Here is a 25661-nt window from a genome sequence, read left to right as displayed (position 1 = left end):
ATATCTATCTGTGCACATGTATGCGTATGCCGCCCTAATCTGTAACATCTGCATAGGGTTTTATGGTTTACAAGGCTTTTTTATATCCTTTGTCTGGTTTTATTTCATAACAGCTCCATGGAGTTGATATTAGTATTCTCCCCACCGCACAGCAGAGGCTGCCGAGGCTCTGCTGGGGCAAGTAACTCCCCACAGGGTGTGAGCCAGTAAATGGCAGGGCCTGAGCTTGAAGTGAAATCTCCCAAGTCCAGTTCCAAAATGTGCACACCAGTATACAGAGTTGCCAGTGTGTTCGGTGCTTGGGATCAAAGTGCTGTGTTATCGGGGAAGGTAGGAAGTTAATCACATGCATTACATTTGCATTTATTCCAAGGTAGTCAAGATCTGAAAACTACTGGAGTAAGGGATGGGGCAGAGGACAGTATTCATGTGCACAGTGCTTTTCATTGTTACTCATTGAGGTCTAGTGACGTCATTTGGCTGCTGAGGACCTGGAGGCCCAGAGAGGTTGGAGGACTCACTGAGGTCACCCAGGTGGGAAGTAGCCATCTGGGGCACCTGGGTGGCTGAGTTGGTTGAGCGTCCGACTTCGGCTCAGGTCATCATCTTGCAGTTCTTGGGTTCGAGCCCTGCGTCGAACCCTTGCATTCGAGCCCTGCGTCGGGCTCTGTGCTTGACAGCTCAGAACCTAGTGCCTGCTTTGGATTCTGTGTCTCCCTCTCTCTCTGCTCCTCGCCTGCTCGTGGTCTGTCTGTCTCTCACTCTCAAAAATAAATAAAAAACAAACATAAAATAATAATAATAAATGCTCTCTTTCCTAACTTTCCTGTTTAAAAAAAAAAAAAAAAAGTAGTCATCTGATCCTGTGGACACCTTTTCTCCCCTCCGGTGCTACTGGGTTATGACAACCACATAGAAGTATAGAATGTAAATACATTTTATATGAAGAAATAAATGAAAAAAGGGATTCAGTAAATAAATGAACAGCTAAGATCAGTTGGCCACCTAACCTGGAGCCACTTTGCAGATGAGGAAGCAGCAAGGAGAGGCCTGCTCGGGGTCTGCTAGCAGCAAGCTCGAGCCAGGCTCCTGACCCCCAACCCCGAGTTCCGCCCTTTGACCCACCCCCCGCAACCTGGGTCTCAGCTTCAGACAAGCCGTTGGGTGCTGAGTTTTCCGTAGGTCTTTGAGCCGGCAGGTAGGAATGTTCCTGGGGTTCATCCAGTTCTGTATCGCCAGCTCCACTGCTGGAAGAGAACCCTACATTCCACGCTGCAGCAACTCCCCCTAATAAGTGAGACGGTAATCTCAGGCTCCCATCAAAAATTCCGTATTTCTCAATGGTGAGTCCACACTAGGACTCACAGTTATTTTTAGATGGGAATTTGATATTTTCTGTTCCATCCCACTTTGTTTTCCCGCCTAGCTGGGGTGATATTTTCTGTCTAGCAATAATTTGGAACTGCCTTATTTTTAGCTTCGTTTTTCTTCCTGTGATTTCCTTTCTCTTCCAGTTTAATCCACACTCAAGTAGGCTCCCTTTCCCACCCCACCTTCCCCCAGTTCTTGTTCACTGTGTCACAGAACTGGATACAAATGGCAGGTGCTCAGCCTCATCTTGTCCTAGGCACAAGCAAGAGGGAGAGTCTTCTGCAAGCCCTGAGTAGCTGCTTGTAACCTGGGCTGCTGCTTGTCACTTTATGAAAGCTTCTTCACCTGTCACTCGCCCTGGGTGCCCCTGACTCCCTGCACAAGTACACACCTGAGGAAAAAATGCTTGCAACCCATGCACCCCACCCACCTCCAACCCACCTCCACAGAAAAACCGACAGACCAGGGGGCCTGAGGGGCTCAGGCATTGGGCTACTGGAGTGCCTAACACATGAGCATATAACTGTGTATGTGTGTACGTATATAAATGCACATACTCCCATAGACTCTGGTGCTCCACATGGAGCAACGACCCATGGTTGTTACAGCGCATTGCCTGTGTTTATTTCATTTACACTGCCCCATGTGCAGTGGCAAAGCAGCAGTGAAAATCTAGTTTAAAACTTGAGGAAACAGGTCCCAGGGGACCTGACCAGACCAGCCCAGCCTCAGGCACAAGCTAAGGACCGGGGGGCCCCTGAACACCAGTTGGCGTCCTCAGAAGCCTTTGATGGCTCCCTATTGCCTCACCACTAAAATGTGAGCCTCTTAGGCTAGCAGTACTTGAGCAGATGACACACTTAAGTAAATAGCCCTAGAAAAGATTATGTTTTAGGCTGTGAGCTCCTCCTTTAGGGAAGAGACCAGGTTTGATTGATCAACATGTTCCCATCAACCATCAGCACAAGTGCTCACTAGGGTGAGTGACTAAAAGAACAAACTAGTTAAACTAGTTGCCGTATATGGTCCTCCTTCCTCATTCCCTCTTGCCGCAGGGATTTCCAGAGTCTGGGCTCTCAGTCCATTTCCCAAAGTACATTTCTTATGTTGGAACCTAGAATCCTGTGGATAAGAACTTTTGTACTGCTTGTAATCCCTCTGATCCCCCTCGGCAAGGAGCCACCTTTCAGGAGGCAGCCACTTCTATAACTGGGCATCAAGGTGTAAACCCCACTCATCCCTGAGCACACCTCCTCTCCAAAGGGCCACCTGTTTGCTTATCGCCCATCTTAGTTGATTTTGGTTCACAGCTTGCTGATCAACATTGGTTGATGGGAATTAGCTTGACTTGTGACTTAGAAGAACAGATCTCAAGCTCCTGGGAGAGTGGGGACACTTTGTGGTGAAACCATGGGCCCCCAAAAGTGATCAGACTCACCCCTGCAACTGTGTGTCTTGGGAAAGCTTTCATCATTTGTGGTGCCCAGACTGTAACTGCAGATCTTTCACATGTCTTTAAAACTGGAGTGACTCCTTGGATGACCAGGGCCGTGTTTGGGGGTCACATTATAATTAACATGCACATCTTAGAGCTAAAAATCAAGACAGAATTTCTTCTGAACTCTATTTCCTAAACTACAAGTGTGTAAACATGACATGAAATGGAAATTGTTTAGAAACAGCCACAAAAGCAGAAGCTGTCGATCTAAAGCCTGTTCCACCGGAATGTTAAGTAAAAGATGAGGGAGTTCCAGGGCAGGCGGCCGGTGCCTCCCGAAAGCAGCAGGGAGTGAGTGAATGATAAGTACGGAGCACTTTGGCTCTGATGAAAGCAGTTGAAAGCAGGTGTGGCAAATCCCAGCTCCCCAAGCAGCCTTAGTTCCCTCCCCGTCCTGACGCAGCCTCTGTTTCCTCATCTATCCAGGGTTCTAAAATTCCTGGCACAGTGCCTGGTGCAAAGCAGACCCTCAACAAGTGCAGTCACCACCACCAGTAATAATAATAATAATAATAATAATAATAATAATAATAATAATAATAATAAGTGCCATCACCACCACCACCAATAATAATGACAACAGTAATAATGAAAACGGTTTCATGTGCCACATCTGCACATGAAACTTTAAAAAAAATTTTTTTTAACATTTACTCATTTTTGAAAGAGAGAGACACAGAGTGCGAACAGGGGAGGGGCAGAGAGAGAGGGAGACACAGAATCCGAAGCAGACTTCAGGCTCTGAGCTGTCAGCACAGAGCCTGATGTGGGGCTTGAACTCACGGACTGTAAGATCATGACCTGAGCTGAAGTTGGATGGACACTTAATCGACTAAGCCACCCAGGCGCCCTGAAACTTCTTTTTGAAGTTTTTTTCTATTTTTTTTAATGTTCATTTTTGTAAGACAGAGAGAGCACACATGCAGGTAGGGGAAGTGCAGAAAGAGAAAGAGGGGGACAGAGGATCCTAAGTGGGCTCTGTGCAGACAGCAGCAAGCCCAATGGGGGGCTTGAACTCACACACTATGAAACCATGACCTGAGCCAAAGTTGGACACTCAACCAACTGAGCCATCCTGGCACCCCCAATCTTTAAAAAATTTTAAATTTAAAATGTTTTATTACATTAAAAAAATACATGCTCTGTTCAAGAAGATTCAACATGCAGCAGCTTAGAGGAAGTGAAAGGTGAAATCTCTCTCCAGAGATAAGGATTGTTAATAATTTGTTGTGTAGTCATTTGGCCTTTGCCCATTTGCTTTACAGAACTACACATCTCCACATATTACAAGCTTGTTTTCTACATAAACCCTCTCCTACTAAACATCCTTCTGTGTCACAGACCTTGTCCAAGGTTGTCCGTTCTTTTGAATGCTTCTATACTGTGACTCTGGCACACTGTATTCGTCATTTCCCCTATTTGTAGACTTGTAACTTGTTTTCAGTTTTTCTTTCTTACATTCGGAAGCAACCATCCATGTGCATATACTTCTTTGCGCGAAGTTCTGGGCATTTCTATAGGATCGATATACAGAAGTGGAACTTGAAGCCGTAATATTTAATTTTTGTTAGGTCCACCAATTGTATCTCCATTCCAGGGCCATTTCCAGTTCTGCTCCTTCCACCAGTCTATGAATAACGTTCCCTTCCTCGGGTAGACAAATATTTTTTTCTGTGCTAATTTCTGCATTCACAAAAGCCTCTTTGTTTCTGTTCCTTCGACCAGTATTTACAGAGCATCTGCAGAGCCAGGTTCTGTGCTAGGAGCAGGGGATGTGTCTGGATGGTTTGGAGTTGAACTTGGCCCTCAGAAGCTGTGGTGATGGGGCAGCTGGGTGGCTCAGTCAGCTGAGCATCTGACTTCGGCTCAGGTCATGATCTCAAAATTTGTGAGTTCAAGCCCCACATGAGTCTTGCTGCTCTCAGCTCAGAACCTGGAGCCTGCTTCAGATTCTATGTCTCGCCCTTTCTCTGCCTACCCCCACCCCCGCACCCCCCAACTTGTGCTCTTTCTCAAAAATAAATTAATAAACATTAAAAAGAAGCAGCAGCAGCAGCTGGAGTGAACCTGGGAGCTGAGCATGCAAATGGCTAGAGGCACGGTAGAGAGGCCCAGGTCCCTGGGCTGACTGCGAACATTGAAGAGGCGGGCAGCAGGGGGTGGTAAGAGATGTCAGGACACCTTCCAGGCTTCTTGAAGGGAAGTTCTAGTGAGGGTGTTGGCTTCATGCTTTAGCTGTTGCACCACCACTGGCATGCACTGGCACCCACTGACAGGGTTCAGTACACGGTGTCCCAAACTGAACAGAAACCTGGGACTTGGGGCTCTGGGGGAGCAGTTCAGGCCTGCGCACCATGGAGGGAGCCAGGTAGAAGAGGCAGCAGTGGTGAGGTGGCTGTCTCCACCAAGAATCTCGAGGTGCCTTTGCTTTCGTGTTCTAGACGTTGATGACACCTTTCACATGGTATGGAGTCTCTCTAGGACACCTTTTTAGGGTCCTGAGGAGCGGCTGTTCTTGTGTTTCCCAGCACAAAAACATATATTGTCCAGATGTTTCTTTCCAAATACTTCTTGAGATGGTTGTGCGGACAGTGTTATCTGTAATAGCTGCTGATGGGAAATTGCTGCTTGAAGGTAATTCTGAACAGTGGCAGTTTTCAGGTTCCTAATTCTTGTGCGTAGCACCACCCACACATCTTCCCCTTCCCCACTCTTCCTTCAAATTAAACAAAAACAACTTCATTGGGTTTTTGTGCTGTGACGCCAAGAAATACAAGATGTGACAGTAAAGTTGGAAAAACCAGTCAGGTGGGAATTGTGCCGATTTCTCACTCTGACTTTGGCAAAAACCTTTCCATTCTGGGTTTACCATTTGCTCTGTTACGCGGGGGCCCTGTTACATGCTGGCTCCGCCTATAGGATCTGTCTGCAGTCCAATGATTATAAGAATCAGATAACACAGAGGGCTCTGATGACCAGAAAGTACTGTATGGAAGGAGGGAGTCTTGCTGTTGTTGGTCTTTGTATTAAGTTTGGGTTGGTCCTTGGCAGGTGGTCACTCCTGAATCAGGTAGGGACATCTGCCAAAACTCCCGGTCTTGTGGTCCAGGGTTCTCATTGTATATTGCAGTTGAATTGTTGAGGAATTTGTTGGAAGTTAGTTAGGATGCCAAGTCAGGGACCCCACACACTGGTAGGATGGGTACTCTTGTATATGTCCCCTTCTCCTTCACATGCAGAAGCCACAGCACTGGAACAGGACGCATGTGTGAACATCCACTCTTATAGAAGCAGATTGAGAGACTATGGAGCCAAAAAGTCATCCAAAGCCTCTGCTTCACCCCCTCCTGCCTTACCTGGAGGAATCTTAGCCCCCATGGATCAGGCAGCCAGCCAGGGTCACACAGCTGGTGAGCGGAGGGCCAGGCTGGTCCCAGGCCGGCCGCCTCATCATCACCATCCAGAAGGCTTTGGTTGTCGACAAGTCCCCAGGGGGATTAGTCCCTCTTGAAGCAGTTCCAGATTGAGGAGGGCCGGGGCAGAGAGCTTGCCAGATCTCAGCAAGTTGCTTCCGGCCAAGCAGCTGCACTAGGCACAAGGCACAGTGCCAGCAACACCCCTCAGCAGGAGGCAGTGACCCCACAATTGGCTTCAGGGCTGCCATCACCACCAGATGGGTCTGGGTGAGATTTGCCCAATTTAGCTGCAAACCTGGCATGGGGCAAGGGTGCTATCAGGTAGAGCTGGAGGAAGAGTGGTGCCTGGAAGAAGTCCCTGGCTCTGCCCTGGGAGGCTGGCACCCTGTACCTGATGCCAGTTTGTAATCCCTTGTTTGGGGCCAGCCAGACCGGAACCAGCAGCATGTGTTGATCAACCCACTAAAGATTAGAATGCACTGGAACAACTCTTTAATGGGCATTTCTCTTCCTCATGACACCTCCCTATGCTTTCTTCCCAAAGTGCCTGACCACAATGATTACTTTGGGGACCTATGTGTAGTCCTAGTCAGATAAACCCTGAGATAACCTGAGTCACCTTCCTAATGAGCAAACCGGCGACCAGGAGGCAGTGACCCACTGGCATCACTTGACACAGTGGAGCCAGGACTCTGCTCTTCTGCTCCTTGCTTCCTTTGCTGACCTGAACTCATTCATGCAATTGTGGTACAGGGAGCATTGACCTGGGTTGGAAAAGCAGTGTAGACATCTGCACGGTTAAGAACATGGGCTTTGGAGCCAGGCTGCCTCCATCACTGGCTTGCTGTGTGAGTGCATTTAAGGTGGTGATGCCATCAGCAACCCCTAGTAGAGCTGTTGTGGGAATTAAGTGGGGAGCCAGATGCAGAGCACTTAGCGTAGCCCCCGCACACAGCGTGCACCCATCACTCAACCATTCTTAGAGTGCATTATTAAGAGTGGAGCCTTTGCGACCATGGCTGAGCCACTCAGTTTGTCTGACCTGCAGATTTTTTTTATCAGTCAGGTGAGGAGGGGGCTTGGGTTTGGTCATGGCCCTTCCAAGGCTTGCTCTGTGAGGTTCCGTGAGAATGGGCCGGTGATGCTGCTCAGTGAGGGCTATAACCATGACTGGTCTGTCATGAAAGTCTGTCCCCTGTGGCTTTATCACATTAGTGTGTGGCCAGAGGCCTCTGTGGAAGCCGGGACCACACCACGCCCAGCAGACCGGAAGATTGCACCAGGGAGGCAACTGGCCCTTTGTACAGTCCATCCATCAGTGCTGGGAGGACACAAGATAGGACTTGCATCTGCCTCTATTTACTAAGGCCCCAGGTGTTCCCTGCAGCACAGGGGTCAGGGGATGCCTGCCCCTCTCAGGATTGACTTGAGGATGCTGGTGCCACCCTGCCCCTTATCCTGATGGAAACACTCACGTTTGGGTTGCTTGCTGGAGTGTGTCTGTCTTTCTGGAACATTGGGCACCTTCTTTCCACTTCTTGAAAGGGTGAAGCCCTAATTGTTTGGAGGGTCAGACCCTCAGATCATCAGCAGCTGATTGCCACACCCTGGTGGCTCCTGTCAGCTTCTGAAAAAGGCATTTTGGGTGAAAGCATAAACCTGATCAGAGCTCCTGATCCACTTTTCCCAGTTTCCTCCCCTTTCAAGTCTGCACCCCTCCTCCCAACCTTCAGGGCCAGCTCCAGTCTCCTTATCCAGCTACTCCGTGTCCCCTCTGCTTCATGAGCACCTAGCCCAAGGCGGCTCACGGTATTTGGTTTTACCTCAGAACCCCTCAGGCTTTCCTCTCTCCATGACTTTGCTGCTGCTTGACTTGTCTGGGTTGCCCTTCTCCTGGTGCCCCTCATCTTTACCTGTCTGTCCTTTCCTTGAGCGTATTCTACTCAGGGCCCTCCATTCACTGTGTGTGACACAAGGCAGGTCCCTCAGCCTGGAGGGGCCTCCTTGCACTAAGACTTGAGACTCTGTGAAGTGCCACCTCCCCAAAGTTTTTCGAAATCCCTGGGACAGCATTTGCTTTCTGCCTCCACTAAGCTGCCACTGTGTGTACCAGTTTAGGGTACTTGGGGCCAGTCAGAACTGGGTTAACCCCAGTTAGGCCTCTGTCTGAGCCTCAGTTGCTGCACCGTAAAATACAGTAGCACTTGCCTGTCTGTGCCATGGGGATGAGGAATGAAATACAGCCAATACCCAGGTCAGTGCCTGGCATAGACAGGTGCCCACTAACTTGCAGCTGTTATTAACTCATTGCTTATGGATGTTGGCATCCCCATTCTCCTGCTAAACCATGAGGTCTCTTGGGGGTGGGAGCGTTGTCTAACACCATGTGAGTGCTCAGTGTTTGGCCTGGGGCCCACCTTAGCACACAGTAAGGACTCTGTGGATGCTTGAGAAAGAAAAGCAGGCAGGCTCCTTGATTGCCTGTGAATTGGGGTCTTGCAGTTGACGTGGAATCAGAAAGCTGTCTCTTGAGAAAGTTGCTGCTCTAAATGGAGACTTGTTTATGCACTGCACTGAGTCCAAGGGCAGCCAAGATCCTGGAGCGCAAGTTCGCCTCAGTGAGTCTCCACAGGGGATGGCGACAGAACTCTGGCCTGCAGCCTCTCAGAGGCCTCAGCACACCAGAGCAGTCCCTGGAAGAGTGCAGAGTGACAGGCAGGGCTGATGGACTCGGCCGTAATTGCAGAGAGGGCCTAAGAGCTCTGTGAAGAGACCCACATGGCTTTTTAAATCCTGAGGAGAGCATAATTGGTGTCATCGAGTGTGCGTTCTCGTCTCCCCTCTGGTGCCACAGAACAGGGGGGCTCAAGGGAAGACCCCATCACCGCAGATGACGGAGGGAAGGGAGAGCACACTGGGCTCCCTGACTCAGATGTGGGCCTTTCCCTCGCCCTTGGGCTGAGCACAAAATAGCAAGTGGTACAGGTTCTGCCGGGCAGTGACAGGCCCTCTCTGCTCCCTCCAACGTGACCATTGTTCTTGTTCCACACCCCCTGCTTCCGCAGAGCTCACCACCCGCTTCTTGGGTGTTTCTGTGCACGCCTGGAAAAGATGGTAAGAGAACTCCAATTAGTCAGTCTCCTGGCTTCTAGACAGCTCCGGAAACCAGACTAGATAGAGGAGGAGGAGGTGGGGCCTCATGCTTGTGTTGCATTGGGTTTATCTCCAGGCTTTATCTCCGAACCTCCCTGCCCTGCCCTTGCTGGCCCGCAGCGTCCACCCAAGAAGACCCCTGCGGCCTTGGCCTCTGCCTCGGCCTCTAAGGGATACCTGAATTCAGACGTCCGTTGAAGCACCTCAGTCAGGAGTCGGGCCTTTTTCCAGCAAACGTTTTAACAGTTCAGATGGGGATGAATGTCCCCTGTCTTTCCTTTGATGTGGTGCCCTGGAAGTTGGCTGATTTTCAGCTGCATGCCTAATTAGGAACAGCCACCCGCCACTCCTGTGCAGTTCCTCACTCACTCTGTGGTGCTGGGTGTGATTTTAACACCTCAGACCTGACTGAAATAGATGCCCCAGCCTCCAGAAGATTAAGAACTAGACAGTCTGATAAAAGAGATGTCAGGAAGCATCGGGGAAAGGCAGGAGGAGGAGTCCGGCCCAGGAGTGAGAGGACCTCCAGCCTCATCCCTGCTACTTTCTCCCCATCCCCAGCTCTTAGTTTCCCAGATCTGTAAAATGTAGTGACTAGCCTGCTGATCGCTGAGACCTTCGCGTTGCACACAGGAGTTGATCCAGAGCAGGGCTCCCACATGGAGGCATGAGCCTGCCAAAGCAGCAGCGAGAATTGGAAGTTTGGGATCCAGAAATGAAAGTAGGTTTAGAGGTTGGTGTTGAAACCCTCCATCGCGAATGCAGGGTTGGCCCGTCAGATTTCCGTGAGCAGACCTTCTGTGGCTCTGGGAGATGAAGGGTCATCTCAGGGCAGGAGGGGGTCTTAGGATGGGGTTCCCAGGAAGCCCAGCAGTGGCAACCAAAACAACAACAATGTCCACAGAGTACTTTCTGTGCATCTGGCACTGTTCTAAACATGGAAGGTATATGAATTCACTTAACTCTCCTAAACGTCCTTCCAAGGTATGTACTGTTGATCCCCCATCCAGAGATTTGGAAACAGTGGCAACTTGCCCTTTTCCTCCGCTGGAGCCAGGCCTTGGGCCCAAGCAGTCTGGTGGAATCCGTGTTTGCAGCCACCACACCGTGCTGCTGAACCTGTCACTCACCTGGACAGGTTTTGCCTCCCTCCAGGTGGATGGTGCAGCTTTGCCTCCCTCCAGGTGGATGGTGCAGGGCAGCCCCAGTCAGTGGAAGGTGCATCAATCTCATAAGGCAGCCCTAAGCTTCCAAGTCTAGTCTGCCCCCATCCCTGGCATCTCAGGCATCGGTCCTGGTGACCTCCAACCCATGTGAGAGAGGTCTGGCAGCACACCCAGGCACGTCCACACTGGCTGAGTAGAGGTTTCTTGGCCTGGGAATGGAGGCCTCTGTGGGCCACATCCCTACTGAGCTCTGCCACCCTGTGATTTGGCATCTGGTGTGGATTCCCAGACAAGCCCAGCTGGGAAAATTAGAGGTGAGGGGCCTGCAGGCCAGCGTCTATCATTTCCAGCTAGGCTTCTGCACGTCTATGCCAGCCTTTCTCTGCCCAGCTCCACCCTGCCCAGAGGTTCTAAGACACCTCTCCTTAGACACTCTTGGGGGTGCCATCCTGTGGCATTCAAGATCATCCAGAGCCCACTTTCGCCTACCTCCAGCTTCCTCTCCCACCAGCCCCTCTGGACAGCCCACCTTCCCCATGTATTACCTTGTGCGTCCAGCCCCTGTGCCTTTGCTTCACTCCTTCCTCCATCAAATGTCCATTTTCCTCGCCACACCATTGTGCAATGACCTCATGTCTAAATTCCTTAAGCTTTCCCACGTTTCCCCCAACTGCACTGTAGTATTATGTCTGCTCCCTGGTGAGGATCCTGAGCCATCTCTGTGCTGGAGGCTCTGGCCCTCCCTCACCCAGGGCGTCTTGAAGACCAGGATCATGTCTCCATCTGGCTCTTGTGCCAGGCATTCAGTAGATGCCTGGCTGGGTGCACGGAGTGGTGGATGCCAGTGCTGCCAGAGGAGGCTGGGTGCTCCAGGGATGCACACGGATTTCCTCCCCTCCCATCTCCCAGAGACCTCCTTTTCCTGTTCCTGAAGGGAAGGTAAAGAGGTATAGAATAGGTTTCTTTTCTTGTAGTCTTTTGGCTGGTAAAAGATATTGACCGTAAAGTATGTTGCACATTTGTTTTTCATTTATATGTGTATTTATATGTGTTTTTATTTATATGTGTATCCACCTGCTTTCAAAATATAGATTTGGGGACGCCTAGGTGGCTCAGTCGGTTGAGTGTCCAACTCTTGATTTCAGCTCAGGTCATGATCTCACAGTTTCATGAGCTTGAGCCCTGCATTGGGCTCTGTGCTGACAGCATGGAGACTGCTTGAGAGTCGCTCCCTCTCTCTTTGCTGCTCCCCTGTTTGTGCTCCCTCAGTCTCTCTCAAAATAAATAAATAAACTTGAAAATACAGATTTGAAGTTGTCCATAACTTTCTTTTTTTTTTTTTTTTTAAATTTATTTTAACGTTTACTTATTTTTGGGACAGAGAGAGACAGAGCATGAACGGGGGAGGGGCAGAGAGAGAGGGAGACACAGAATCGGAAACAGGCTCCAGGCTCTGAGCCATCAGCCCAGAGCCTGACGCGGGGCTCGAACTCACGGACTGTGAGATCGTGACCTGGCTGAAGTCGGACGCTTAACCGACTGCGCCACCCAGGCGCCCCCATAACTTTCTTAAATGTATATAATGAGGCCATTATAATGGAAATCAAAATCCACATTGAAGGAAGGGTGAATGAATGGATACAATATCTAAGATAATGTACTTACTGAAGTCAAGCATCAGAATTAACCCTGAGCTTCCTGGCAGCCAAAACAAAGAAAAGTGGGGGTGGGGGGCTGGGAGGGGGCGGGTGGTGAGAGGGAAGCAACACAGAACTGCTGAACCCTGGAGCAAAGTGTAGCTTGTTGCTCATGGACTTGGGGAACTCTAAACCCTCATCAGACCCACTCAGGAGATTCTTGGTTTGCACCAAGCTCTGTCCTGGGCCCCTTACTCAAGATAATCCCCTCACCCTTGCTTCTCCGTAGCCACAATCCTTGTGCAGCACGCCCGCCTCCCTCTCCTGGCTCTGTGCCTTTGGTGAGTGTTCCCAGGGTCCCTTCCAGGTCTTAAGTCTCTTAATTCCAGAGAAAGTACTGTTTTATTTGTTTGTTTGTTCTCGTTCTCTTTCTCTTTATGTAGTTCCACTTGAAAACCTTTCTATTCCAGAGATTAACAGAAATCCCCACCTGTCAATTTAATGTTTCTGCTCCCTGCCTAAGAGGCATGAAATCACAGCCTGCCACCAATATTAAAGGTCATTTTCCATGAACTTATAGATGGTGAGGTCCAGATAACTTGTGACTTAAAACATGTGGTCCCCTATTAGATCAGTCTCTGGACCATCAGAGGTCGGTCTGGGTAATAAGGAGGATGGGCCTGGTCATTAGGCGGGAGACAGTGACGTCTGGTAAGCTAACCTGATGCAGTGGCCCTTGACTTCTGGAGCCCCTGGCAAGCCTTTCCTGGGAGAGAAGATGCTCTCTAAATGAGCATCTTCTCAGGAAAAGGCAGCTGCTTCCGAAATGCACATAGCTCCTGTAAGCCCACCTTGCTTAAAACTGTATTTACTTTCATGTTCTCCTGTCTTAATTACCTTTTTTCTTTACTGGCATCCTTATTCATTATTTAAAACAACTTTCAAAAATAATTATGCAATAATTCCTTCCTCCATGCACCATAGCTCTTTACTTTCCTGTATCAGGTTTTCGGCCCTTTATTCATTTGTATCTGTAGTGACAACATTGCTGTCATCAGAGTCTAGATATTGTGGGCAAAGTGTGTGATGACAGTATTCAGCAGTTCCTAAGCAAGGGCTAGAATTCCCTTTGGGGCATCGTTCACAGTGGCCAGGACTTGTTTAGAAAGCCCACATTATACGGTTTGCTCAACACATAAACAATCTTGTATTTTACTTTTTAACTTAGCATAATTTCATGCATGCTTTTCCATGTAGCTACATAATCTTCAGATTTATCATTTTAATGGCTGCTTAATATTCCATCCAGTTAGCGTGCCATAATTTACTTAACTGCTCCCAATTGTTGCAGCCTTAATGAAAATTTGAATTCACCATGTACTACAGGGGGAAGCTGGTTTTAATGATTACCATTATAACATCCCCTGCCCTAACTGCATGCCATTAGTAACCCAGCTTTAGGAAGGCGCAGATGCTTTTGGAACAATAAATTCTGTAGGAGAGGTGTATGCACAAGTCCCTCTGATTTAATAGCTAATCTGTTCACTGCACATGTTTTCCTTTTATGCTGGTGTTTATGTAGAATATCTACCTCTTCTGCATATTGTGTAACACTAAACTACATGCATTTGGCATATTGCTCCCGATACTTTATCACTGCTGTCAGGAACTTCCATAAATTAACAAGAATTTGGGAGTAAGGAGTGGTTTCTGGCTGTCGATTGTTGTTCATTCCACCCACCCACACTCTTTGAAGATCTGTTTGCAGCCAGGTTCTGTCAGGGAGAGAGCAAAGGCACTTCCGATTATTGGAAGCCCACAAATGTGCCTCTGTGAATTGCTTTGTGGTGCCCAAGAGTAAATGGTGATTCTCATGCGAAGTGCTTTGTAAACCGTACAGTGCATTAAATGGTTGCTGGTCTTGCTGATAAAGTAGGGTGAAGAGGAAGGTGGTTTTCCTGGGTGAGTGTCCATCAGCTGTATCCCCAGTGTCCTCAGACCTCGGAAATTTCCAAGGACAGGAGGCTAGACTGCACTTCTCAGAACCAGCGAGAGTGATGATGATGACCCCACAGAACAGATTAGATAGTTTGGTAGGTTCAGGAGTTTCAGAGTTGTCTATAGTGCCTTACAGTTGGTGTTCACTTTAAAGTGACCAAGTCCTACCTTTCTTTCCTTTTTTTTTTTTTTATGTTTATTTATTTTGAGAGAGAGCATGAGCAAGGGAGGGGCAGAGAGAAAGGGAGAGAGAGAATCCCAAGCAGGCTCCATGCTGTCAGCACAGAGCCCAACCCAGGGCTCAAGCTCATGAACTGTGAGATCATGACCTGAGCTGAAATAAAAGTTGGATGCTTAACCAGCTAAGCCACCTAGGTGCCCCTGAGTCCTACCTTTTATAGCTCTTCTCTTTTCCTCTTCCTCCCCCATAAAAAGAAAAACATCATCCCTAAAACTAATAAACGATCCCAGTTTACTCATGGGACCCAGTAAAGCCATATTTTGCCAAAGTACAGGACATCTTTTCAGAGAGGACAGGATTTTCAGGGCCCTGAGAAGGTGAGAAGGTTTTTCCATTTTCTTCCTCTCTCCTTGTAAAAAGAGAAAGTGTTTTCCAAAGAAAGTATCTCTGCGCACTGCCTACACCCCCACCAGCTCTCCAGCTCAGGTCCCTTTCCAGCAGAGAGAAAGCAAGCCTTGGGCCAGTACCTACCTACTTGGTTTTGTTCTCATTCATTCTTTTTATGTGTATCAACTATTTCTAGTAAAGGATAATGACTTAAGGATAGTGATGTAAAATTTTTGTAATGAATTTACTAACTCTAAAAAGTGAGGCAGCATAAAAAAAATGGAAAGTAAGAACCCAGGCGGTACCTGCAAACAACAGAATCAACAGCAGTTGGTGTGTGTGTGACTTAATGAAGTCTGGGAAACACTACCGTCATGTTATTTAACGTCAACGCTAACGGCACTGGCGCGGCATCAGCTGGCTTCTGTCGTATCAGGGCATGTGCACACGGAGTTTTGCCATCCCCACGAGCTGGCCCTGGACCATGAAGCCCAGCCTAAAAACAAGCTTTTGCTTAGAAAGGCTGACATCACCATGTGTTTTGTCCACTGCTCTTCAAGGCACATAAGTCCCGTGGGTTTCTACTGTGTCTTTATGCCATCGGAACTCCGATTTGGAGAATGCCTCCAGAGTCCTTTTCAACAGCTCACTCTCAACGATCCTCACCCCTTTTATATCAAGCCTTACCTCTCCCCTCTCATCTCCTTGGACCCAGTGCTCCAGCAAAAGGGGACAGTGAATAGACCAATTCAGCCTTAAATGGAAAGGAAATTCTAACACACACACTACCACGTGGAAGAACCTTATAAACATTATGCTAAGTGAAATAAGCCCGTCACAGATGGGGACAAGTACCATATGACTCCTCTTGTAGTGAAGTATGTAGGGTAGGAGAGTGGTGTCTCCCAGGGGACAGGGAAGGGGAAGTGGGGAGTTCGTGTTTAACTGGGACAGAGTTTCAGTTTGGGAAGATGAAAAGTTCTGGAGATAGATGGCAGTGATGGTCGCACAATGGTGTGGATGTACTTAATGCCACTGAACTGTACCATAAAAATGGTTAAAATGGCAAAGTTATGTTATGTGTGTCTTTTACCACATGAAACAGAAAGGCAGTGAGCGGTCTTCTCCAGCCACACTGCCTTGCCTCAACATGGTCCGACCGCAGGGAACGCTGACCCTCCTGTTTTCACTTCCCTTGTCATTCTCCCCCCCTGCCTCGCCCCTCACAGGCCCTGCACTGAGCCCTTTGCTACAGAGAATTATGGTGATTTAGGTGCGTATGTCTACCTCTTCTGGAAGCAATGGGCTTCCTGAGAACAGCCTCTCGAGCAAACCCTCCCTTCCCTGTGTCCCATGCAGGCCCTTCACACAGGGGGGTCTAGGATCAAAGCAGGTGAAGTGTCACTGTTTGGCTCAGAAGCACCTGATTCTGGCATCCTAGCATCCATCTTCGAGCCACCACCGGCCTCTCAGAAATGAGCAGCTGACATGGATGCCCCTGTCTGGGGCCTGATCTAAACAGGCAGTCACCCCTCAGCCCACAGAGGGCCAGGCCTTGGCCTCCCTTCCAGAAGATTTGGAGCACCCCCGCCGCCCCACTTATTCAGAAGTGAAGCTGGGGGCGCCTGGGTGGCTCAGTCACTTAAGCGTCCAGCTCTTGATTTCAGCTCAGATCATGATCTTGTGGTCCCTGAGTTCGAACCCCACGTGAGGGCTTGTGATTCTCTCCCTCTCCCTCTCTCTCTGCCTTTGCCTCACTCGCACACACTCGCCTGCTCTTTCTCTCTCTCTCTCTCAAACATAAAGGAGTGAAGCTAGATGTCTGCTCTCAAGTCCCTCGGATGTGCTAGTGTGTTAGACTAGTCCTAGTGGGGAGGCCTTCTACTCATCTGTAAAGTGAGGGGTTGAGGGCTCTTTGTGATATCAGAACACACCTGGAACATCATGTGCACATCTGGGCCTGTCCTCACAGACTACAGTGCACAACCAGATGGCCACAGTGAGCCTTCTGGTTCTGTCATTAGGTCCAAGAGCCTGAGATCTTTGTAAGGAAACTTTGCCCTGTCAGAGCAGAGACACTGCGTTCAAGGGGTGGGGAGGAACAGGTAAGTGCAGTAACAGGCCTGTTGCTGTGCAGTCCTCACCTCCTTGGCTGGGACTGAATTCCCGTGGGTGTCACCTGACAGATCCCAGATGAGGAAGTAAGTTCCGCACATCCATTACATCCCTGCCTCCTTCCTTGTTGCTTGCAGAATTTCAGAGGCAAGAAAGTGTCCGGTCCCAGCACAAAGGCATCCAGTTATATGACACCCCTTATGAACCTGAGGGCCAAAGTGTCGACTCGGACTCAGAGAGCACGGTCAGCCCCCGACTACGGGAGAGCAAGCTGCCCCAGGACGACGACAGGCCCGCCGACGAGTACGACCAGCCATGGGAGTGGAACCGGGTCACCATCCCAGCTCTGGCAGGTAAGGAGCCGGTGGCCCCGCTCAGAGGGCGCTGCTGACCCACGCTCAGTAGTCGCCTTTGGTAAAGAGGGTACATGCACTGGTCCCTTTTGCTCAGGTAAACCCACAGGGCTTCGTTTGATGGTCCGGCTGGGCCCCTCAAAGATGATGAGGGTCCTAGAGAGAAGCGAGGCCAGGTCAGGCCAAAGGGAAATCCTAAGTCTGGCCTCCAGGCCCTCCGTTCCAGTCTTTCCTAGTCTTCACAGACGGCTCCGATGATTTCATTGTCTGACTGTGTTGGTAGTGCTCTAGTTCCCTGAAGCCAAGATTTCAGAAGGAATTTTCTTATAAACTAAAAGAAAACCAACTGCAGAGCGGTTCCCACTGAGCCTGAGGGAGCCCAGTGCTTCTGTCTATTTGTGTGGATGTGATAGGCCTGGTATACCTAGGGCTACCACGTTTCCTGTTCCAGCTTTGGCATGAAGCCATTCATAGAGCATAGGCATGGGCACATCCTGACCTCAAGCTGGCTCTCGCCCTGGCCGAGAATGTCAGGTGCCCCCCATCTGCCTCACTCTGAGACTGGTTCTCTAGAATCTGGGTATCTGTCACAGCACTAAAACTCCTCTCCCACAGCCTTTTGGAAAGCTGCCTGCTACATGTGTCACAGGTCTTAAGTTTATGTGCTCACCCTCTAATTCTAATCCCAGCCTATTGGATCCATGCCAGGGTTATGATCTAAAATTCAGAAAAGGCATTGTTTATGATCATGAAAGGTGGGAAACAACCTGAATGTCCAGCAAACAGGGATTGATTCAGTGGAATACTGTACAGGCGCTAGCAAGTGACAAAGAATTTATAACAACACAGCAAAAATGCTTATGTTTAATGTTAAGAGGTGGAAAGCCAGGGGCGCCTGGGTGGCACAGTCTGTTAAGCGTCCGACTTCAGCCAGGTCACGATCTCGCGGTCCGTGAGTTCGAGCCCCGCATCAGGCTCTGGGCTGATGGCTCAGAGCCTGGAGCCTGTTTCAGATTCTGTGTCTCCCTCTCTCTCTGCCCCTCCCCCATTCATGCTCTGTCTCTCTCTGTCCCAAAAATAAATAAATGTTGAAAAAAAAATTAAAAAAAAAAAAGAGGTGGAAAGCCAGATGCAAAAAATTTCTTATGCATCTAAGAGTTTAGGCATGTGAAAAAAGGGACACTGAATGACTCATTTAATTCTTGCCACACTGAAGGTCAAAAGGGGGGGGGGGAGGGTGGTTTTAATTTTTAATTTAAGATTCATTTTTGCCTGAAATCTCTCTTTTTCGTACCCAGCTGGACACTTCCTTTCTAGTCCCCAGCAGCGAGGCCTCAGCCCTACCCCTATCCTGAACAACAATTGATGTTCTAGCTGCTCAAGCACATACTACTCACAGTTCCCTGGACGTAGTGTGCATCGTGCAACTTCCATTCCTTCTGCCTAAGTGCCCTTTACTGCCATGGAAAAAATCTTGTGCCTCCTTCCAGGCCCAGCTCACACGTTGCCATCTCTGTGAGCCCTTCCTGGGACATAGCTGTGCATCCCAAGGGCTTTCTTACTGTGTCTCTGGGCCTGTTGAGCTTCTTGCACTCAACCCTGGCATGACGTTTCTCTCATTGTACGGTTAGCCCTGTCAGTACCAGTCTCCACCTGTCAGACTTTGAGCACCTGGCCAAGAGCCAGACATAGGAGTAGTCGTGAGGTTGAAGGTCAGGTCACTCCCATGCATTTCACAGCCCCCTGTCTTCCTTTGGCACAAGGGAATCCAAGGACTGTCTCTGTCCCCTGGCATTGCCAATAAGGGGCTGTGCTCTTCTCCTGGCCGTGAGGGGAGCTGGAATGGGGCCATTGCTACCCAAGAGCTTACTTTCTGCAAACACCAGTTTGATTAAAGGGCTCGTGTGGCAGCTCTCCCAGACACCCAGGGCCTGTGGCATGAGATAGCACTGAGACAGGTGGAGGGTCTCACACTCTCCTAGACTGACCACCTGTAGGTCCCTCGAGGGTAGGGTTACCTTTGATGCTCTAGTCTGGTCTGGCACCGTGCTGCTCACAGCACGGTCCCTAGACCAGCAGCATTGCATCCCCTAGGAGCTGGTGAGAAATACAGGGTCTTGGGCCCTACCCCAGACCTATGGAGTCAGAATCTGTTTTAACAAGACCCCCGGGTGATTTGCATGCATATTAAAGTATAAAAGCACTTAACCTATTGGACCTCAAATGTTCTAAAGGCTCTCAGACCAGAACTTGCCCACTTCTGCTCAAAGGTGTTTTTAGAACTCCTGTACGTTCTATACAAAGGATCACAAGGTCTCAGCTAGAACCGTCTCCTTCTAAGTTTCTGGGCCGCAGGTGTCCATTCTGGACGTGGCTTTATGTCACTGAGTTGCTATCACAAGTGTCATTATAGGTCTACTTCTTAGGCTGCTGAGAGAAGACAGACTCAGAATCAGGTCCCTGTCTGTGTCTCATCAAGTCACTTATCTGTGCATGTCCTGCTCCAGAGTATAAACCAGCTGTTCTCTTTCCAAGAAGCTTTTGGCTTCATTCTGATTTCTGGGGCCTAGAAGGAAGCTGTTTCAGTCGGGCTGAAGGGACGCTATGAGCACCTGTCATTAGTCATGACCGGATGCCTCCCCATGTCTGAATAGCCCGTCGGTGCAGTGTTCGTAGGTAAGGAGCACCTGGTATCCTAGCCCAGAGTGAAGGTGGAGTGAGAGGTGGATGGGCCACTTTCCAGGTAATGAGGATGAGTTGAAGTGGCTTGAGTGGATAACTCAAGTGCTGCCATGGTCCCATTTGTAAACCCAGAAGTGTGGCTGCCCAGAATTGAAGGACGGTGTCCTGTGTGAGTCAGTAATGCACGTACATGAGTATGTCCGGACGCACACACTTTAGCAAGTCATTGGTGTCACTGGGGAGCAAGGCAGTGCTTGGCTAGGCCCTGTCCTCCTTACAACACCCGTTTGAAATGGTTTCTCTAGACTCTCAGGAAGCTCTCTGATGCTCACTGAGACGAGTACAGGAGCTGGGAAGTGTCTGCGTATGGGATAAAGTTGGCTGGGCAAAATCGTTACCATCTCTTTCCTCCCTTTGTGTTCTCTGGTTCTGCATGTTTAGCCTGGATGAGGGAATCTGGGCAGTGTTTTCAAATTTCCAAAGGGTATGGATTGTGAGGGAGCCCCAAAGGGCAGAGCTGGACCCACCAAGAAGGAGTCACCAGCATTTAGGGTCCAAGTGAGTGGTGAGAATCTCATTTACACCTGGAAGTATAATGAGCTTCCCCTCACTGGGAATTTGCAACCAGCAGCTCATTTGAGGCAGGAATGATGATAGAGGCTTTGCCCAGCAGTGGGGGGTTGGTCTGTCACTTTGAGGGTTGTGTCCATCCTTCAGCACCCCACCATGCTGATCAGAGACAGGGAGAAGGGAAGGCCTCCGAATTATCTCCATGATTCAATCTATGAAGCAAAAGCACTTCCTGCCTTTCAAAGTGCTGTCCTATACTGCATTCATGGAAAGAGGCACTCTCAAAAGAGTTCTTTGGCATTCTTCATAGAAGTAACCCTTCCTAGCCAGCAGCTCCAGACCAGCGTTTATGGAAGTCAGGCCCTTCCCAGCTCAGCCACACTCTGGCAATCTGGGGGCCGCTGCCTCTAGAAGGCTCAATTACCACTCCCCGGTTGTGGTGAAGACAGATGTTGCAGGGTATGAAGTGGTCTTAGCTTCTTGGGTATGAAAGTCTTCCCTCCTAGAATTCTCTGGCCAGGTGAGTGAGAAATACCACAAGCTCTCCAAAAAACCTTGGGCCTTCACTGCCTGCTTTTCCTCCAGGAAGCTGACTGTGGCCTCAGCCAGAACCTCCACCTGCCCTGCACTGGAGTTCCTTCCCACACGCGTGGCCTTTGTTGATCCCAGCCCGCAGGACAGATGCCTGGTCAGGTTTCTTATACCGCCAACTACAGGAAACAGGCTGCAGCTCCACTGTGCACAGAGAGGTGGCGTGGCTTCCATCAAGCTGTCAGCCCCCTTCCCCATGGCAGAGACACCTACCCTTAGAGCTGGCTACGTTCGGTTCCCAGCCTGCTTTGACTCACCCCTTGGGAGTCTTTACAGCGACAAATTGCAAGGTAGCAGGTGGGTCTAGAAATGGCCTGTGGCACTCCCTGCCCAGTGTGGGGCAGGAAAAGCAGCCTAGGGTGATTCCACACTGTCATGGGGCAGCGTGGATTGGTACAGAGGGTCTAACCAGCCCTGGGCCTTGTGGCAGGGATTGTGACATGGACAAATGGAGCCTGCACAGGAAGTGTCCACACAGGGAAGGGCAGAAGAGCTGAGAGGATAACCTAGAGAAGCAGACATGGGCTCAGGGTGGCATGGATCAGGTGTCTCCACATCTCTGAGTGGCCACTGGGAGGATGAGGATTGAACCTGTCTTAGGAGCCTCCCATTTTCTCACCCAGGAAATGTGTCTGCTGCAAAGGGTCCTAGTGAGGCTTAAAGGACGCGGCATCAGGAAAGTGCTGGCATCTACTGAAGCACTTTCTGCCTGCATTATCTCCTCTAATCCTCTCAGCCACGCTCTGGGGGTTAGTTTCCTCATTTTACTGCGAAAAAAGACTGAAGCCCAAAGAGAAGGGGCCCATAGCTAGTCAGCCACAGAGCTGGGATGTGAAGTCCAATTCCAGAGCCCAAGCCCTAACCCAGCGGCTGTCTGGGCTCCCTGCTGCCGTCAAAGATGCTGCATAAGATATGGTTGGAGCCCATGGGAAATGTCACCTGCCTTTTGTTGCCCTTGTACAGATTCCTCCCTATGTCTACATCTGGGAGGATACTCTACTGGGGTGTGCGATCCCACCTGGAGTGGTTCCAGCTGAGGATTCTGCAGGAGCCCAAGCTCTGGAAGTTCATGCCTGTGTGGGGGGGCTAAGCAGAGCCATCCCACGGGCTAGTCATGCTCTGCCACCACTCAGCTCCCACACCATGGCATCCCACTCCCTCTTGTCCAGCTGGGGAAACTGAGGCCTGGAGAGGAGAAGAGAACCCCCAGAGACTTCATAGCAGAGCCAGTCAAGCCATACACAGAGGATAGATCAATATTTTCCTTTTAATCCAATGAGTACTGTTAACAGCTATATCCTTAATGGTTTGTAATTGCTTCTGAGAAGCAAATGATCAGAGTGCTTGGTCAAAGAGCCAGGTGGCAGGGAGTGTGTGAAGGGTGCCCTTGAGATCTTTTAAAGGAACAAAGTCATTTCTTTTTTTCATTTTCGACTCACTGTCTGAAGATTCGTTTCTGTTGAAGCTACTTTTTGGGCGATGCCCTGGGTTCAGCCGGCAACAGGTCTGCTTCCCAGCAAAGATAGAAGACAGACAAATGACTCAGTGCTGAACATAGTTATTTGGGTATTTATCTGTCTTCGCCACTAGCTTCTCAGCGAGTTTCTCTGCCCTCAAAAGCTCAGGACAGGGGTGCCTGGGTGGCACAGTCGGTTAAGCGTCCGACTTCAGCCAGGTCACGATCTCGCGGTCCGTGAGTTCGAGCCCTGCGTTGGGCTCTGTGCTGACCGCTCAGAGCCTGGAGCCTGTTTCAGATTCTGTGTCTCCCTCTCTCTCTGACCCTCCCCTGTTCATACTCTGTCTCTGTCTCAAAAATAAATAAACGTTAAAAAAAAAAATTAAAAAAGAAAAAAAGCTCGGGACAGTGTTTTGCATGTCAGGAGTCAGTGAGGCAGTTGAAGGAGTCAGACAATCCCAAGTTCATATGCCAGCTCCACCACTCACCAGCTGTGGGACCTCAGGCTGTTCAGTCTCCGAGTCTTAGCTTTCCCATCTACAAAACGGGGATGCTTACAACACTTTTCACACTGGATCCCTGTAATGATTAAGGGAAAAGATCTGGATGAAAAGACTTTGTTAGCCCTAAAGGGTCTCACTTGAGAGCATGGTTGTCAGTGTTCAAGGAAGGCCTACTGTACTAAATAAAATTCAATTTAATGTTAAAATAGTACCCCATGGGGAGGTACTTAGAAGGCTCAGAGGCCCCACTTACAAAGTCCATTCCTCGTTACGCCTGGCAATGAGAAACATGGTGTGGGAAGCAGTACTTCTATAGGAAACTGTAATCTCTATTCCTATAGTAGTTCCAATGGTGAGCCACCCAGTTTTTCTATTCTTCAGTCCTTCCCAAGGATTGGACCACTGGTCCCTGGGTGTGAGAGGGTCCCCATTGCCTTTCTCCCTTCTGTCCCCCTCCCCATTCTAGCCATGACACACTTGTGAATTGGTTGGCTTGCCCCAGAGCAAGCAGGGGACTCACCCAGAGGAAGCATTAAATAGATTGCTGGGTCACACTCCTCAGAGTTCCTGATGCAATAGGTTTCAGGGACAAGGCATGAGAATTTACATTTTTTTTTTTTTTTTTTTTCTTTTTTTTTTTTCTAAATTTTTTTTTCAACGTTTATTTATTTTTGGGACAGAGAGAGACAGAGCATGAACGGGGGAGGGGCAGAGAGAGAGGGAGACACAGAATCGGAAACAGGCTCCAGGCTCTGAGCCATCAGCCCAGAGCCTGACGCGGGGCTCGAACTCACAGACCGCGAGATCGTGACCTGGCTGAAGTCGGACGCTTAACCGACTGCGCCACCCAGGCGCCCCGAGAATTTACATTTTTAACAGCGTCCCAAGTATTACTGATGCCACTGACCTGAGGGCTTCACTTTGAGAACCTACAGTGTACCCTGTATATGTTACATGTTAGGTACCAGGATCAGGGGGAGTTAGAAAGGGGATATCACAGCTCAGCTCAGTGGTAGCAATGCCACCTCCTCCAGGAAGCCCTTTCTGGATATCTCCAGTCCCTTGCCCCCCATCATCCCAGGCTGGGACCTCTGTGCTTCTACCACAGCCTGTACGGGGTGCATTGGTTTATTCTGGAAGAGCCAAATACACACTTGCAGGGGAAGTGCTAATGATGTGTTGGTCACCCCACCCCAAAACTCAAGAGACACCCTGTTGAGTTTTGACACCTGCCCAACCTCATCAAATAAGGCTGAAAGGGCAGAGAGAGGGCAAGTAAAGTCCTGGATATGTCTGTTTCCTCCACAATTCTGAGTCATCTCTGAACCAGCTCAATTGACCAATTTAAAATAAACCTATTAAGATAAAGGGACAAATGTGGGAAGGACAGGAAATTCACATTTAGAGAACACCACTTACGAAGCCCTGCAAGGTGGGTGTGGTTTCATTGTCCTCACACAGGTGACAGGGCTCAAGCTCAGAGAGGATGAGCAGCTTGCCCACAGTCGGACAGCAAATGAACCCAGGTCAGTCTGACTGCAAAACCTTTGCTCTTTCTACCGCTGCATTGACATCTCAAGTGTGGAGAAGGCAGGTCTGAACATTCCCTTTACCTTGTGCTGGTGCGATGTGCCTTTGGTTGCTGTGGAGCAGTTGCACCCACTCCATGCTGACCTCGTGACTTGTCACTGGCAAGTGCAAGTGCTCTGAGTCTGGTAACTCTGATATTATGTGCATCAGACACTTCCTCTGGGCTTGCTGCTCCCACCAAGCCCCTTGACTCATCGTCATGCTCAGAATAAACAGGCTCAGCCCCTAGAGAAGGTTCCTCGGGGAGTCTTAGACCTGCCACTGTCACCTGGCACACCGAGACACATGCCACCTCCTGCTCACCATGGGCCCCAGTGGGGCTTTTGTGATGCTTCCTGTCCCTTGCACAGCTCCCAGAATACCTTGGGCCTGCAAGGAAATTAACAATTTTGTTTGTATGGGGAGCTTTTTGCAATGTAATGAGTAACAGTTGTAATTAATGTTTAACACGTATGAACAGCAGGTCTGCAGAGAAAAGGGGGGTTTAAATGACTACGAAGAGAACTGGGATCACTCACTTCCTTTGGCTAATATCTTACTGAGGGACAGGTTTTTCCAGTTGGCTTTTCTACTTGACATATGAATGAATTAATTCATTCACTAGCCCCTCCCCCCCAGAAAGAAAGAAAGAAAGAAAGAAAGAAAGAAAGAAAGAAAGAAAGAAAGAAAGAAAGAAAGAAAGAAAGAAAGAAAGAAAGAAAGAAAAAGAGAGAAAGAAAGGGAGAAAGAGAGAAAGAGAAAGAAAGAGAAAAAAAGGAAAACACTATTGTTTAGTAGCTTTGGTTTGTCTACTAATTACATTGATAGATAGAAATGTTCCTTCGAGTGCCTTTGTCTCCTGTGTAACAAAAAGCACAAAGATTTGATAGAATCTTTGCTCTTCTGTTTGGCAGGGCAGACATCTTCATGTCAATAGAGATTTTTGTAAGCTCTGTGAGGTCAGAGACTCTGCCTGGCTTGTTCACCCCTCCAGAGTCCCCACCTAGATCCATGC

General features: G+C 49.2%; 1 protein-coding gene across 2 annotated transcripts in view; it reads left to right on the top strand.

Moving 5' to 3' along the window:
* SHB (SH2 domain containing adaptor protein B) overlaps window positions 1–25661 on the top strand; it is a 136771-nt gene that overhangs the window by 71357 nt on the left and 39753 nt on the right. For both annotated transcript variants that reach the window (XM_023242467.2, XM_003995682.6), the window contains exon 3: window positions 17060–17275. In XM_023242467.2, the coding sequence (XP_023098235.1) occupies window positions 17060–17275 (216 nt within the window). The remainder of the gene's footprint in view (window positions 1–17059; window positions 17276–25661) is intronic.

The sequence above is a fragment of the Felis catus genome, chromosome D4, assembly GCF_018350175.1.
Source record: "Felis catus isolate Fca126 chromosome D4, F.catus_Fca126_mat1.0, whole genome shotgun sequence".
Classification (NCBI taxonomy): domain Eukaryota; kingdom Metazoa; phylum Chordata; class Mammalia; order Carnivora; family Felidae; genus Felis; species Felis catus.
This window is presented reverse-complemented; position numbering and strand designations above follow the sequence as displayed.